The 17,960-nt window shown below is 39.1% G+C and overlaps 1 protein-coding gene across 4 annotated transcripts in view; it reads right to left on the bottom strand.

Moving 5' to 3' along the window:
- Nucleotides 1-3,250: 3,250 nt before the first annotated feature.
- LOC137320766 (storkhead-box protein 2-like) overlaps nucleotides 3,251-17,960 on the bottom strand; it is a 241,839-nt gene continuing 227,129 nt past the window's right edge. For 3 of the 4 annotated variants that reach the window (XM_067982556.1, XM_067982557.1, XM_067982559.1), the window contains exons 3-4: nucleotides 11,305-13,564; nucleotides 3,251-6,234 (exon numbers count right to left, since the gene is read on the bottom strand). In XM_067982556.1, coding sequence (XP_067838657.1) covers nucleotides 6,045-6,234; nucleotides 11,305-13,564 — 2,450 coding nt within the window. In that variant the 3' untranslated portion in view covers nucleotides 3,251-6,044. The remainder of the gene's footprint in view (nucleotides 6,235-11,304; nucleotides 13,565-17,960) is intronic. The other variant, XM_067982558.1, reaches the window with a different exon arrangement.

The following is a 17,960-nucleotide window of genomic DNA, read 5'->3' as shown; positions in this document are numbered from 1 at the left end:
CAGAGCGTGGGGTCTATTCACTGAAAGCATAACTGTCAACAATGGGAGAAGGGAGGGGAGAAGCACAAGAGGTCAGAGTCAGAGGAATGTAAAATTGGGGGTGGGTTGTAGAGATAGCTATTTTCTGAAGTTGGATATCATGTGCCTTTTTAAATGAACCTCACACAATCAATGTGTTGACTACTTCATTTGCTCATATTTCAATATAGATAGTTGTATACTTCCAGAGCCAAAACAATGCAAAAAGGAAGCCATAAGAATCTGCACTTCCCAGAAGGAACATTGAATGAGAATAACATGGATCTTGCTTCAACCAATTGTAGTTGTCAGAAATCTGAGAATGTATCTATCTTGCTAAAATATATACCTTAATTTCCTTGTGAGTTGCAAGCTGGAAATGTCACCCATTTCAGTTGCTTCATCTATTTTCTTCTTTTATTATCTGTCAAGTCCTCCATTCTATCAAGCTCAATTTTTCCCACAGTGCAAATACTATCCTTCTGCATAGGTGTATTAGTAAGATAAACTGATAATCCTAATCCAGCGTTCCCTGCTCTAATCCTTGAAAAAGAATATTGTTTTCTTAAATAAGCATTCCATACTCGTATCGCTTGGAGTGAAATGTCAGAACATCAAATTTCCCAGGTGCACTCAAGACTTAAAATTGACTGTACATCTTTAGGCATCACAAATCATAACTGGTAATTGGTTCCTTATATGAAGTGCTGACAACACACCTTCTTTGGTATTTCCAATCCCTGCTGCAATTTAGGTCGATGTGGTAACCCTGCTTGGATATGACTGATGGAATCTGTGCCCGATCTTGCTTATAACCATAAAATCTTCGTATTGTATCTTTTTTGCATGACAGCCAATATACTGTGAATTTAAAATGGATCTTAGCTAAAAGAGGACTTTTGCTTTTGTGTCTGCGTTCAAAGAAAAACACAAATGCAGCCCGTGGTCGTTTGAGGTTCCTTTCCCCGGCACACCATACCACATCACCCACCACCTCCCACCTGAAAGACAGAGACAAGCAAAGAAGGTTAAGGGAGAGAAGCAGCAGAGGAGAAAAAGTAGACAGACAGATGCAGAAGAGGAAACAGAGAGAATTAGCAACACAACTACTTTAGCAACAGGTAAAAGAGTGACCGTATTCTTTGACTTACCATGTGCAATGCCACAGGAAATCCACTGGTTATATCTTAAATTTGGTATGAAGTGCACATATTTCATTGAAAACTCATTACAAGTACCTGTTATGCTTGTAAATGGTGTTGTGATAGGCCTTTTATATGTTAAAAGTGTCATGTTGTTTGACACACAATAACTGCTATTTTGTAGTTAGAATAATTACCTTGTGATTTCACAATCTGGCCACCAGGCTCACATAAGTTGCTCAAAATATTCTGCGAAATATTTTCATCACCAATTTTTTGTAACTGGAAATGCTAATATCTAAAATAATGGTTTAAGAAATATTAAAGAAATTAAAAATACATATTTCACAACATGAATAAATTTATCCACTGAATTGTATTTTGTATATTTTAATGCCTCTATTAAAGTTTTTGCTTGAAGGCTTCAGCCTTTTCCAAAAGCTTGGATTTAAACTTGATTTTTTTAAAATCCAGATCTATGGTGCTGAGAGCTGAATTTGGATTGTGTAGTCTTAGCATCTGTAGTGTGCCTAATTTTCCAGGATACATCAATACTGTTCAGTCACCTATACTGATGGTATATTCTTCTTGAGCTTCTATAAGAACATAAGAAATAGGAGCAGAAGTAGACCATAAGCCTGCTCCACCATTCAATAAAATCATGGCTGATCTTCTACCTCGACTCCACTTTCCCACCCGATCCCCATTGTTTCCCTTAGTGTCCAAATATCCATCAATCTCAGTCTGGATATACTTAATGACTGAGCAACTCAGCCCTACGGGGTAGAGAATTCCAAAGATTCACAACCCTCTGAGTGAATAAATCTTTCTTCATCTCGGTCCTAAATGGCCGCTCCCTTATCTTGAGACCATGACCCCTGGTTCTAGACTCTCCAGCCAGGGGAAACAGCCTCTCAACATCTACCCTGTCAAGCCCTCTAAGAAGTTTATACGTTTCAATGAGATCATCTCTCACTCTTCTAAACTCCAGAGAATATAGGCCCATTTTACTCAATCTCTCCTCATAGAACAACCCTCTCATTCCAGGAATCAGTCTAATGAACCTTCATTGCACCCCCTCAAAGGCAAGTATATCCTTCCTTAGGTAAGGAGACCAAAACTGTACACAGTACTCCGGGTGTGGTCTCACCAGAGCCCTATATATTTGCCCTATATACTCCAACCCCCTTGCAATAAAGGCTAACATAACATTTGCCTTCCTAATTGCTTGTTGTACCTGCATGTTAACTTTCTACTCAGTAGCTTCTCTTAAAATAATTTTGAAAAACATTTCAAAGCTTTATTGAAGGAAAATTTATATTGTGTTTAATTTTTAAAAAAAGAGAGGCTGTGTACGTGAGACACAGAGAGAATGAGAAAAAAATTATAGTTTTGATTGGACACCAGTCATGGCTTTTGTTCTGTGTTCTATAAACTTTAGAAATTGCTTAAGCAAAGGGGAGAGAAAGAGACTGGAACCCCAGAGAAGGCTTGAGAGAGGAGCGAGAGGACCAGAGACGGAAAGTTTTTTTTTATTCGTTCATGGGATGTGGGCGTCGCTGGCGAGGCCGGCATTTATTGCCCATCCCTAATTGCCCTCGAGTTCAGGTTAGATTTTTTAACTTATTGCCCAGACCTAAAACTGGCATTATGGATTGGCGCCCATTATAGAAATCACTCAATTGGTTTCCATGGAAATGAAAATCCGGCAGATATTATAACAGGTGGCGAATCCTCAATTGCAGTTTTACACCCAGGTGGCAAGTTGAAAATCTACCCCTTCACATTGTCAAAAAAAAACTAGTTGAATTTTGAAGCCAACTGATTACCTTGCCTGTGTTTTACACTGACAGGAGGGTGTAACTGCAGCATGACAAGTTCACATAGGCATTTCCCATTATAAATGTGGACAAAGGAATTTCTAGTGGGGAAAAATTGAGACAAAAGTGTAACGAAAATATGAGAACAGGAAGTAAAGTTTTGCAGACAAGAAGTACTCAAATGTAAGATTTTTAATGTATTATAGATTGCAGGACACCAACTATGCATATATTTTCTCTTTTTTTGAAAAAGGCAAAAATCCCAAAATGTTAAAGAAACATGTTATTTAATGGCTTTAAAGTAAATAACACAATCCCAAAGGGGAGATCCACACGAGCTACAATAGTAACAACGTAAACACATTTCACACAAAGGGATTTTTAAATAAGGAACATTAAAAAAAAATCCCTGTTACAATTTTTCAAGTTATTGTACTAAGCATGACAACTAAACACGTCATTTTACAGTATAATACACTTACAAAAACAAGCTTGTTATAATGTGCTATAACATAAACCAGTAATGTTAGGGAAGACATTCCATGAACCAAAGTTTGGTAAGAAATTGTTTTACAATATATAAACACATCTATCTGGATGACTAATAGCAACCAGAGAGACACATTTTTAAAAATGTTTTTCTTCTTGTTATTTTTAATCAGTGCAAACGTATTTATACAAGGCAGTCTCGGCTGCTCTACTCCCTTCTGCTTGAAGAAAAAACCTGTTTGCATTTGTACTCATTAAGTTCACACAATAGTCACAATTCATTCATCCACAAAAGAAAACAATCTTTATCTTTTGAATTTAGTCTTTAAAAATAGACCAACTTTTGATGCAATCTCCTCATTAAGATATCTATTCTTTTAATGCTTTGACACATTTCAAAACGAGACATGAACTTAAATGAACATTATATGGAAGTTAGTTTGGAACCCACGCTTCAAGGAGTTAAAGCACCAGCGTAAAAATTCAGAAGCAATAGTCTGGTGAAAGCTTATTTATGAGACGGTAACAGAGATAGAAAGAGAAAGGGAGGGAGGGGGAAGACACAGAGAGAAAGAAAAGCATGCTACATTGCAGTCTCTGCTACCATTTCATATAAGCTGTGGAGGTAGTTATGTGCAACAATGAACAATATCTTAACTACAGTGAAAAAAATGTTTGTGTTACGTACATTGAAGGTCATTTCAGATCTACTACTGCCATGTTAGGTTAATGTATCTCATCTGCAATGTTTTATTATTCAGATCCTATTGTGGATTAAAACAGATCAGGCACACTTATCTTTTATTAACATATATACATTTTAACTGCTTTTTCTGCAGGGTTGTATTTATACTGTAAATTTAAAAACAAATTTCATGTTCTTTTCTGTGGTCATTGTTTTCAGTGGAACCAAATTAGAGGGAAGGTAGTTTTAACTACAGGTGTCCCAGTACTATTACTGCCATGATCATTTTTGTGGCTGATGCGTATGTTTACAATATCACAGATATAACAGGACTTTTGTGACATAGTAATGGCTGCACATTTCCAAATAGTGATGAAGAAATATTAAAAGATTCTTTTATAAAGATCTCTCACCTGTTGAGGGACAAGGCTCACAGAAGATAAGACGATAACCAACCCAGATTTATATGGAGATATAAAACTAGAGGACTGGCTTTAAATTGAAGTGTCCTTCGAATATGCGAAACTGAGGCAACATCAGAAGCTCTAGTGTAACAAAAGCCACAGTATGAAGTAATTTTAATATTTTAATGGCATCACAGAACACAAAGGCAATAATGGGCATAAAGCAAAGATTACACTTTAAAAAGGACTTGGTGTTGTGCCAGCATCGGTGTTAATGGCAAACACAAAATCAGGCTACATACGCCACTATATGTGACAAATAACCTTTTAGTACCTTTCTATCAGTAACATAATGTGGCATCAGGCATTTGATTACTTCACAAATATTTGTAATATGCGCTCATTGATATTACATGACAATAAATTGTGGTAGGTCTGAGACTACCATCCAAGAATGCCAAGCTTCCACCTATAAAGCTAATATATACACTACAGTATGGAAAATAATAAGACTTTAGCAGGGAACTAACGGTAGCAACATATTAATGGGACTTGGGTGAGGTGTAAGTTGCTCAAAGTTTGACCCTTGCAGTGATCGAAATGCCTCAATTGTACTGCTTTGTAACTCTCTTTGTACATGCAAAAAATTAATTAAAAAAAATCTGGAGAGCTGCTTATTTAACAGCATTTTCTCTGAAGCATATTTATTTGTACAAGAAAACAACACATCAAATTCACATATTACATTGGTACAAGATTTACAGCAACTGTAAAACTTGTAGCAATTTTACTGTTTTTCTATATGGTTTGCTTTCGGCGACTTCAATAGTGATTTATACGTACAGTAACACAGCCAGATGTAAAATCTTGTACAATAAAAAAGTCAGACATTATTTTACCTTTTAATAGTGCAACATATATCTATTGGTACCACATAACTATTATTAACAACAATGTTTATTGGAAATAACTGACCATAGAGTTGAAGATAATATCTTCAGTGTTTAAGACTGTCACATATGTGCTCGTCCAGATTTAACACATGCACTGGTTTCGCAAAATCACTGAGGGGGATATTTTGCTGGCTTGATAATGTTCTAAAGAAGATTATTTCTAAACATGAAGTTTTGATAGAATATCATCAAGAAACCAAAGCCATGAAGTGCAATACAGTTTGTGCTTTTTTTTTCTTCTTTACCAAAACCACAATGGACGTTTCATGCAGTATGATGTAGGCGAATGCCATGCAGTAAGCTGCATTACCCACTCAATACCTAAAGGATGAAGAAGTAAAATTAATAAGTACTCAATGGAAAAAAAAAGCTCCAAGTCATAGAAATGGCTTCTACATTTAGTCTGCATCTCCTTTTTATGTGCAAGCATGCCTGATGGTGTCATTGTGTTTCAAATGACAGCTGAGGTGCAGGTGTGTGATTGCCAAGAATGAGATACAGAATCTGTCGCTGACAGCCACTACTGACAGCGCTCAAACACTGGTAACAGAAGCTAGACACTTCAAGGGCTTCTGCAGTTTTTCAGGTTCACTTGGTGCAGGATCTGTAGTTGCTCGGAAACTGAATGCTGACGTGCCTCCATGTCCCGGACTAAGAGCAGGGTTCTGACGCCTGTTGCTTTCTAATATGCTTGAGGTGTTAGAGGCCAGACTTTCACGAGTACTGAAAGACACCATGAGTGGAAAAACATTAATGCTTCCAAACACTAATGCCACAACATTTAATCCTTCACAACTTTTGGCCTAATTGGGTAACATTACTCAAAGAGGCCAGAAGCATAGACAGTGTAGGAAATATAAGTATCAACGTAGTGCAATAGAGGCTGCTCTTCTGAGGGTTTGGTGGTGAGGGAGGGAGGGAGGGTGGGGGGGAGGGGAGGAGACACATACTCAGGACAATGCAAGGAGATTTCAGCATTACATCTGACCTGATAATATCAGGATTTGATGCTATTACTTGGTACAATATGAATACCCAGTATTGTAAGGTGATCCTTCATCAGTGCACACACATTTTTCACAGATTGGACATCTTTCACAGTTGCACTTCTTATCAACTTCACAAATGACAATAATTGTGCTTTTTAATGTAAAAATGTAATCTTTTAACCTTCTCAACTCCTAACTTTTGCTGAAATAGTAACATTCACTTATTATAAAATAAAAGGAAAATTAAGAGTGGTTTGGAGAGGAATCAGGAGGAAAATAAAGCAGGAAGGAGACACAGAAACAAAACAGACATGATGCAAAAAGCTACACATTAGATTTAGGCAGCCGCTCAAATTGAAAGAGGGAACATTATGTTAATATATCAGTGACATAAAATCTAATACATGTGTACCATCTCTGTTCCCTCCGGCTACACATTTTAGTGATGCGGGACCGGATGATACAGTGGGTTAGAACTGTCTTTTCACTGATCTGAGTTAAAATCCAGCTGATACTAGCAGGATGAGAGTCTTTTCTCTTTATCTCTCTCTGTTGTATAAGTGTCCTAATACATAGAGTCTTATCCCAGTTGCTGATGGGCACGAGTTCAAAGCACAAAACTGCCCATAATCTGATACTAGATAGGCAGTCTCACTCAGACAGTCTATAAGAATAATTTAAGGGGTAATTTTCCAACTCTGCTAACGGTCGGAAGTCTCCTCCACTGAGAGTACATATTGAGAATTTGGATACGCACTGCTCGTGATTTTCCAACTATTTAAAATAATGGTTTAAAAGTCATGCACAGCACATGTTGGAATTTCTAATATGTGCCTCCCGCTGGCAGTATGAAATCGGAAAGTTTCCCCTCTCATGTGCAAAGCACAAATGTCACATTGTTAATAGGCGTGCTCTTCTGAAATTGGGATTAATGCATAATGCTTTAACGTGTACCTTGCCCATGGATTTCTACCCTGCGAGTGTTTGTTGCTGACAATGGATGCTAAGAGTAGAAGAGTGTTCCATTCCTCAGCCCTGACATTCTTCACCTCGATAAGCATAAAATTCTTCCTCTTGCACCCGCCCCCCCCCTCCCCGAAACAAAACAATTAATGGAATTTGAGAAAGACAATTTGAAAGCAGTAACTGGGAACAAAAGATTGCAAGAACCAGGCCAGAGATGGTGTGCAGCAGCAAGACTCAGAAAGAGATGTCACTTTTAGATGCCATAAGATTTTTTTTTTATTTTTCAAACATTTGTCCACTTCCCCTTTTAAAAGTTATTGTGGATTTTGCTCCCACCACTATTTCTGTCAGAGCATGCCATTCTTCTAGGCTCTCCCTTCATTCTTTGGTGACAATCTTAAATTTAAGCTTGCTAGTTACCAGCTCACTGACCAGTGGAAATAGTTTCTCTCTATTTACCTTATCCAAATCCCTCATAACCTTGAACACTTCTATCAGATCTTCCCTTAACCTTCCCTGCACTAGTCTCTCCTCATAATTAAAGTCGCTCATCCCTGGTATAATCCTAGTGAATATCTTTTATACCTTCTGGAGATCACATGGTTTCAGGTGGGGTAGAGAGTGTATATATTGTGATGCACAAGGTATCACAATTGTGTGGGACAGGTTGGATGGACCAGAGGGACTTTTCCTGTCCGTCATTGTTTGTACGTTCTCCATGGCCTTTAAATCCTTTCTAAAGCAGGACACCAAAACTGGAGATAGTATTCTAACTGTGGCCTAACCAATGAATTATATAGGTCCAAGTGGAGCAGTGGGAGATGCTGGAGCCGAGAACGAGCACAAACATCACATTTCACTTTGGGAACACAGTGAAGATATATTTTGTTTAAATTGTAAAAATAAAATCAAAGTAACTTCTAGAAATAGGAAAAAGTTTTTAGCTTTAAAAAGCTGTCCATTTTTCATAAATCAATCCCACCTTCCCACCATATCTCTCGATTATTTTCTCTCTCCAGAGACACTCATAAGTTTCTCTTGGTAACTTATTCCACAACTCTATTATACCCTTTGGGTTACAAACATCCACTTGACTTCCTTTATTAATCCTAACTTCCTAATTTTTTATTTGTGTCCCCTAGTATTTGAGCTCTTCACCAAAGTGAATCATAACCAAAACACTTTAAAATTAGATACAAGGGTTATTTTTCATTGGACCATTATAAGGCCTTACCGCAGAGCATACCTTTGACTGTAAGTGATTTATTTTACTGTTTCAAGCTACACTTTCACATGGTGTTAATATTAGTTTGGAGAATGACTGCTTGTAATTTCAAATCATCCATGTGCTTCTCTTGCTCTGATAAGTAATGAAAAAAGACAAGTAAATGACCTAATTAGGTACACATTGGAAATAAAGAACAAAAAGAGGAATTCAAAATAAAGGTGTTGGGAGTGGAGATTGGCTGATTTCAGAGGGATAAAAGGAGACCTAGCCTAGATCAACTGGTTGGAAAAATGGCAGATTAAACAATGCACTAAAGTGGGAGATAAATAAAAATGATAAGGTACAGGTTAAACACATTTCAACACAAAGTAAAGGAGGTGTGTCAATGGCTAGTGTTATATGGAAGCATGAGCTAAGATTCTTCCAGGCCTCTCTCATCTATATTTTTCTTGTAAACTAGAGATGTATTTTTAAAATTTGTTTATTCTTGGGATATGGGCAGTATTTATTGCCAAACCTTGGTTGGCTTGAGTGCATTGAGACTGGAGTTGCATGTGGACCAGGTTCCCTTTCCTGAAGGACAGTAACAAACCAGTTGGGCTTTTACAACAAACTGGCAGCTTTCATAGTTATTTTTCCGGTGCTAGCAAACAATTAACAAGATTTATTGAATTCAATTTCACAACATACCATGGTGGGATTTGAACTCATAACCTCTGGGTTGTCCATTCAGTATGATAACCACTACATTAACCATATAGTTATATAGATCTTTAAAGGTGGGAGCGTAGGTAGAAATAACCAAGTGGAATTCTGTTTTTTTTATATAGGGCATTGAACACAAACGCAAGGAAGTGATTTTGAATTTGTACAAGACATTGGTTAAGTCATGGTTGGAATATTGTGTGCAGTTCTGGGAACTCCATTATCGGAAGGACATTACAGTCATGCATAGGGTACAGTGAAGATTCACTAGAATGGTATGAGTTGTTATAGTTATGAAAGTCAATTAATTGAGGTTTTTTCCCCCACAGTGACAGGAGATTAAAGGGGGAATCTTAGAGGTTTTCAAAGTTATTAAAGATTTTGAGAGGGTAAATAGTAAAAAGATTGCTTTCACTGTTTAGTGAATTGGTAACAAGGGGATGACTCAGGATTACCACTAGAAATACGAAGAGGGACGTTAGAAGAAATATTTTCACAGGGGTCTATCAGAATATGGAATGCATTACCACAAGTGGCTTTTGAGGCAGTGACTATCATTTAACAGGGAAATGGATAAATATTTGAAAAGGGAAAATATGAAAGGAAACAGGGAGACAACAGGGAGGCAGGATTAGAATAGTTAGTTCCAGTTGAAAAGCTAGCCAGTTGAATTTGGAAAAGTATATTTTTCCCCACATATAGATAAGAGGTAAGACGACACCAACCTGCATTTATATTGGGCCTTTAATATAGAAAATCATCCCAAGGCACTACACAGAGGCATGAGGAAACAAATGGACACTGAGACAAAGGAGGAGATACTAGGAAAAAGCTTGGTCGAAGAGGTGGGCTTCAAGGATCTTAAATGAGCAGAGGTGGAGAAGCAGAGAGAATTCCAGAACGTGGGGCCTAGATGGCTGAAGGGCTATCAATGATGTGGGTAAACCTGCCTGTTAAAACATTTCTTCCTAACAATATTTGTTATAAAGATTCCATTTTTCACAGCACACATCAGTTTTATGGCAGAAAAGATTTGTGCATTTGGCATCTGTGCTTCCATGCTGGGATCTTGCTAATCACATCCACAGACTCCAAGCAAGAAGAGTAGACAGCAATAAGAATATGTTTTAACAAGTACCTTTGTTACCTCCTATCTATACAGTGAAAAATATAATTTGGAACAGAGTTCTGCTATCTGCAAAAATCATTATGACTATGTTGGATCTTACTATCAGAAAATCTATGGTTAAAAAATACTTTAAAAAGCTGGTTGCTGCTTTAGCATGAGAAATTCATGCCAAATTATTGGACACTACCATTTGTTGCTCTATAAATAGCAATCAACATTTTTTCAATGTAAAACTCAATCTTTCTAATACTCTCTATATTTTATTTTTTCATTCTTTCAGCTCTGGAGGGGGTAATGTTTTGACTTTGTGCTCCTGGAGGGAAGCAATGACTGCTGAAAGTCATATCGGAATTTAGGGCGTGCACTGCCTGTGACTTTCCAACCATTACTTTAAATGATGAAAACATTATGTCCGATTTTCTGATCTGCGCTCTTGGCAGGAGAGGCTTCCTGCGAAGGAGCGCAAAGTCAGAACATTACCTGAGAGGTACTTTCTTTGTGTACGTGTATCTGTCTGTTTATAAAATACTCAATATTGCTAACCAAATTAAGAAAAATATATAATGCATGGACTGCATTGCAATAGTAAATTACATTTTATGCTAGACTGAAACACACAATTCTCCATTCTTATTTCTAAATTTTACTTTACGCCTGTTGCATTGGCTAATTTTGAAGTCTAGTAACTACCTTGAAATATTCTACCACAACATTTAAGAATTTAAGTAAAGGTCTCAAATGAATGATTGTGCTGGATTTACCATTTGCTTGCTTACCGTGGAGAATTAAATCCACTGTCTACTGTTATACTGCTGCTGTCCATACTATCTAGTCGAGCAGAATGTGAAGTTTTCTGGCTGGCGCTGTTGGCATTTTCCTTTGGGCTCAGGAGAGTTAGATTCTTATCAAACTTTGTCTGGAGACCTTTCTCTTTCTCTCGTTCTAGCAACCACTGTACAGTCCCACCATCTTCTCGGCTTTTACTCTCCTCTTGGTTTTTGTTAGTCCCATCTTCTGAGTCATCATCAGACACATTATAATAATCGAAGGAAGATTCCTGATGTGCTGTTACCTCTCCGTGCCCCTGTAGAACAGGCAGTGATTGTGCCACACTTGCCAGGCCAACACATTCAAGGTTCTCACAGTTTGTGTGAAGCACCTCCAATGGTTTCTTGTGTTGTGATTCATACAAAGAAATACCAGTGGGTTCCTGGTAACTATTCTCCACATGATTTACAGCCTGAATTTCAGACTGCGATTTAAACACTTGTCCATTTGGCAATGACAGTGCAGATGCCTGCCCAGCTACAGGCAAATTAATGCTGTTCATATCCATCTTTTCAGGATAATGCTTATGCTGCAGTGACAATTGTTCAAGCTGTCCATTCACATTTTCTTCAATAGGTGGGTGTTTCAAGAATCTATCCAAAGGGGACAGTTTCTTAACTCCATCTGACAAGGTCAAAGTTTCATAATCTTTGAACAGATGCTCATCATTACATCTAGCTGATGGAGAAGACACAGTCCGAATAGTTTCCTTGGATGCATTACACTCAAAGTAATCATCAGCTTTTGGGTCTGTAGAACAATTAGGCTCACTGTATTTGGGCAAACCTTCTCCAGCTGTAGTGTGTTCCAGTGGATTGCAGGCATCACTAGGACCTGCCGAATTATCAGTATCAACACATTCAGGTATGCTTGGCTCAGTAATATGATTTGAATGTGATGACAGCCCTGGTCTGTGATGACTGAGTAATTTGGAAGAACGTAATTTGTCATTATTTGAGTGGCTTTCGTCCATGCTACATCCTTGCATCTCTTCTGCTGTGCCCGACAAAGTAGTGCCAAGAGGTCTATTAGAATTATCCATTGATCTGGACCTCTCCTTGGCTTTGCTGGTCCTATCATTTCTTGATTTTCTGTCTTGGGTATGGCTGTGGCTCCGATGAACCTTGGATTGTAAATTTTCCCTAGAATGTTCATGAAATCGACTCTCCATCCTTCTCTTGTAAAGATCACCTGACACATCCCATTCAGGGGTCACAGGAAAATGTGATTCTACCATATTAATTTTGTCATGTGTAAGAAAGTCATTATCACCCTTTATTTCTATAGTGGTACTTTTATCACATGGGGATCTGGTAATTGGATCATAAAACTCATATTCTCTGGATTCTGGTACATCCAAATGGGTATCTTCTGATTGTTCCCCCTTAGGAACCCTAGACTTGCTGTGTGATCGTGATTTACCATGGGACTTTTTGTGACTTCTACTTTTTTTGCTCTTGCCACTGTGCTGGGCAGACGAGCCTGCTTTATTTCTATGGGCCTTGTCCTCTTCAAGTTTCTTCATCAGCGCTGTGTGCTTCATGACATTTTCCACCGTCAGGTCTGGATTAATACGTTTAATTATCTCCTGTTCTACCTCCCTTGGTATAGAAGTTGGATTATCTTCATCACGCAAAGGCCATTCCTCAGGAGGAAATTGGGCTGAAAAATTCACCAACTGTTTTGACTTGTCCTTTTTAAAGCTCAATCTGAACAACTTCAGACCAAATTTTTTAGGTTGCTTTTCTCCATCCTTGGGTTTTGGCAATGTTTCAGTTTTGTATGAACAGTTAACAGTACTCTTACTTTTCTCAGTGTGGGTTATTGGCATCTGGTTAAAAGAAGGAGGGCAATAGGAATCCTTACATTCCTTTATTGATTTTTTCTGAAGAGTGGATGAGTGATTATGAAATTCTTCTCTAAAGCAGTTGCAAGAATCGCAGTGGTTTCTGTGGTGGGCTCTGTCTCTGAGGCAGCCAGAGTTAGTTGGAGTTATAGACCCTGGTTGTGGTGAAGTACACTGAGACCTGTCAGGTATCCTTTCATCCAGATGGTACCATTTGCTATTTGTTCTTATGAGTGAAGGTGTGATAAAATAAGTCTGTGGAGTTACAATGAAATATCCATCAGGAGTTGGGTAAATTTTCCGCTCTCTTACGAGCATGTTCAATGTATGGCGAAGAATTTCTTGACTAGGCGTGGGGACTCCTATAAAAACAAAGAAAAAAGTTACACAAAACTAATTAAACTTACTATTTGCATTTTAGTTATTAAGCTTTCTATCCCACTAGTCTTCCTTTGTTATGCTTTAAATTCTACTACAAGCATATTTGGGGTCAGTATTATTTAAATGATTATCACCACTCAAGTTGTATAGTGAGTATAACTGTTCAGCACAAAAGCTTCAGGAGATTCATTAATAATAAGAGAACAATCACAGAACACTGGCTTGATAAAATAGCAACTATTCCATTCACTACATATCCAATACTGTGGCCCTGATATTTACATGGAGGGGGGAGCAGAGGCCTGTGTTTGTGGGGGGAACCCAGAAATTCTCGGTCCCCCCCGACGATATTTTCTCGTTGTCAGGGATCATCAGTGCTGCATTGTTGCAGGTGCCATCTTTCGGATGAGAAGTTAAAGTGAGACCCCGTCTCCCCTTTATTTTAAATTCACAAGCTTTCGGAGGCTACCTCCTTCAAAATAGTACTTTTGAAAGTTAATATTGAATCTGCTTCCACCACCCTTTCAGGCAGTGCATTCCAGATCATAACAACTCGCTGCGTGAAAATGCGAGACTTTGTGCTAGCACCGCTGGTTCCTGACACATGGGGCAGAATTTTCACTTCCGGCCAGGAAGGGAACCGGGTGAGATTTTCAGGTGCGAAGCCCGGAAGTTAAGTGGGTGGATCGCGACCTTAATGAGGCCAAGAAATTTTACTTCCAGGTTTCTCTCCCGATAGGCTGGCTGGCTGTCAGGCAGGAAGCAGGCTGCAGCCAGGGATCGGAGGGAGGGAGGGAGGGAGGAACGGATTATGGGCCAGGGAAGGGATTGGGGTGGGGGGGAGGCGGGGATGACCAGAGGGCCGGGGAGGAGATCAAATGGGCTGGGATTTGAAGATCACTGGAGGTTGGGTGAAGAGTCAGAGATAGTTAAGGGGGGTGGGGGGGGGGGGGGTGGGGGGATGGTGGTGGCTGTTCGCAGGGTTCCTGTCAGGCAGGTGAGTTTGTTGGGCTTGGATGAAGCACTCCTGCTCCTCCAAGCCCACAAGCAGTGTTATAAAGACACTCACCTAATGTATCCGGCCCTTCCCGCCTGCTTTCACCTGATGTGAATTGGAAGTGATGGGAAACCCGAACGGGTAACATTAAATTCATTTTAATGTTCCAATACACAAAATATTAAGTATCTCAAGTATTTCAATGAGGTACATTGCCCCTTTAAGTATCGCCGACTTTTAGTGGGGGCGGGACTTCCTGGTGTCTGCTGTCCACATGCAGACAAACCTGCCTGGGTTAAATTCAGAAGTGGGCGAGTTGGAGTCGGGATGCAGGATGCGGTCCCACTCCAAAAGGCTGTTATTTTAACCTCCCGCCCGCCCCAAACCCACCTGCTCTTGGGGGTTAAAATTTACTCCATAGGGTCTCACACAGTTGGCTGCACGATGGAAGGTAAACCTGCAGGGACTCGCAAACGCCATTTCATCACCGGCTTTTCCTGGCAGTCGGCTTTAGCAAATCCAGTAGGTTCATCTTTCAGCTGCAGCTGGCCGCACGAGACCCATACATCGGGGTCCTGCACTGCCAGCACAGGCTTTTCATAATATAGAAACAGCTTCGGGTTCAATTCTTGAAACTGTGGTTAGTAAACTGGTCTCAGCAGGATAACAATTTGGGGGGTGGGGAGGGGGGACTGTACTACAATTGGCCTCAGCTTCTCTGAGCCAGGAATGGGGAAATTATCCAGGGTTCCTGATCTCTATCCAGTATCCCCTGATGGAAAGCTGAGTGAGGACCCAAATATATCCCTGGGAACAAGGAAAATCAAAACAGAATTAAACTTAATCTTAAAAACAAGGGATATTTCTGCTCATTTTGCGTAGGTTATAATCTGAGCTCTGTAATAGTCTCTAATCTATTGCCTAATTATGTCAACTAGCAGGTAATAATGAAACGACTCTTTCACCGATCATGTTTAGTGATTCCATGTAAGGATATAATGAAGAGATAGCAAAGTGTAGCCTGCCTGTGTATATTCTGGAGAGTTTTAATAATTCAGAAGCTGAGTCACAGGATAGCGAAATTAGACTTGAGAATTTCCAAGATTTAAATTCTTGTTTTGGAACAATGACCAAATTGTCATTATAAACTAATAACAGTTTACTAAAAGAATTTGACTTTGATTTTACACACAGAGGAAAATCTATCACCAGATTTGTTTCAGTATTGAAGTTGACTTAATGAAAGTGCAACTGTTACAAAGTCTATATAGAATTTCTGTAGGTTAATCTTAAAGTGGGTGTGGGGGGGGGGGCGGAGAAATTCGAGCGGGGGGGGGGGTGGAAAATTGAGCGGCCGGCCGTGAGTGGGAAGATTTTTTATGGGGCCAGGGCGAGCATTCCCACAAAAATCAGTGGCACTGAGTTTTCTGCCGTTGTCAAAGCGTCGTAGAACCCTGATTTCAATAAGGCACCCAGCTGTTTCTGGTGGGAACACCGTCCACCCATTTCAAGACCTGTTCAAAAGTTAAGTTGGGTGGGCCTCAGGTGGCCAGTGAACGGTAGGCATTCAAAAAAAATTATGATCTGCCTGTTGACTCGTTTTTCAGCGTGAACGGGGTGGTAGCAGACCAAAATTGCCCCCTCCCCCAAATTTTAAATATAAACAATATGCTTTAACAAATATATTCTATTTTGGCCCCAAAGAGAAGCATAATGAATATTAATTTTCTACACTATGCCATTGAGCAGTTTTTTTAAACCTGTAGCTAAACAGAAATTGATTCCTATAATCTTACAATTGAATTAAATCCACTACAAATCTTCTGAACCTAATGACCAAGTGGATAAGTAACAGTGTATTGATATTGCAGAATTGCTTCGAAATGCAGGTCTTCTAAGGGTTCTGATACTGTGAGAGGCAGACAGCAGCAGAATGACAGAAAAACAAGCCTGCAGTTTTTAAGGTATGATTTGTAAATTTGTCCTGATGGCCGCTGCCTTCCCCAATAACTGGGGAAGGTACTTACTGGTGAGGGAGCACAAAGGTCTATCTGGCCTGTATGAGCAGCCAGAAAAGACTTGGGATCTTGCTGGGATTGTTTATATTGTTGCCAGGGACGCTGCTGCCTCCAAAGGTGTCAATAAAAACCTTCACTGAGGTTGGGGATGCTGTTGGCACATCGTGTAAAGTAAATATGGCATAAAAAGAAAACAGAGAGTTAAAGTTTATTGCAATTCATTTTATACATTCTCACAAAAGGAATGATCTCTCTTTAAAGACTACACAGTACATCTGACACTTAAAAACTTTCCACGTAACCATGACTGACCACGATCATTCCATAAACTCCATTGTCATGGTAAACATTAAGCTAAATGTTTGGTTATGTCTGAAGATTCATGAAACCTTTGCAAGCTGACTCATTCTTTGATCCTGATACACAAGTCGCTGTAATTACAGACTTGGTGAAACGGATTTTGAAGTTCTACTGTTAATGCCCTGCAATCTCAGCTCCATAAAATAATGGACCACAGTTAAACTCAAATCTACCGTTGCCAAGTTTGCTTTTTCCACTTGGCTGCAATACCATATTTCTGTGAGAAGAGAAACTCACCCAATATATGTACACTAGGCAGCTGTTATTGCACCACTCTGATACTAACAATGGTGGCAACATATCCATTACAAATGATCTCAGTTGATCATAAAATGAAAAAAAAAATTGACATGGAGTTTGCATGGAGGATGGCCTCTTGAATACTGCGTTTTTTAAAATTTGGATTTACTCCAAATTGTGCTCATTCACAATTTTCCACAGTTTACATAGTGCTATTCTATTTACTTGCATTGGCTATTAATTAAAGAATTAATTTGTGTTAACAGCTGTTATGTAAAGAGGCCTTTCATGTAGCATCAAATCACATATGGCATCTCTGTTGCTTTTGTGAAGCATTACACTAATACATAATAAATTGTTAGACAATTATTCCAGAAGGAGGTTCCGGAATCCAATGTCCTTGTACCTGCCAGCTCAAAAAATCGCTTTTTATCCTCAGGTGGTTTATTGAAAACTAGTAGAAAGAGAAAATGAAGTGGCTGTCTCTCCTGCCCATTCTCATTCTCAAGTACGTGGCTTATACCTCTGGTCAAAATCTTTCTCCTGTTTATCCTGGGAGTGAGTGATGTGTTTAGACACATTTTACTCTGGACTGAAGACTGAATTTGTTCAGGAGCTAGAGCACCATTTGAGCCAACTCAAGGCCAAGCGCTGAATTTGGTTTGTTTATTTTTTACCCTCACAAATTTTCTCCCATTCTCTTCCCCTGAAGGTGTTGAATCATTGCAGGGTACTCTTTCAGTTTCTATGGGCACCTGATGC

Source organism: Heptranchias perlo, chromosome 4 (genome assembly GCF_035084215.1).
Source record: "Heptranchias perlo isolate sHepPer1 chromosome 4, sHepPer1.hap1, whole genome shotgun sequence".
NCBI classification, from domain to species: domain Eukaryota; kingdom Metazoa; phylum Chordata; class Chondrichthyes; order Hexanchiformes; family Hexanchidae; genus Heptranchias; species Heptranchias perlo.
The sequence above is the reverse complement of the archived record's forward strand: the minus strand, read 5'-3'. Positions and strand labels throughout refer to the sequence as shown.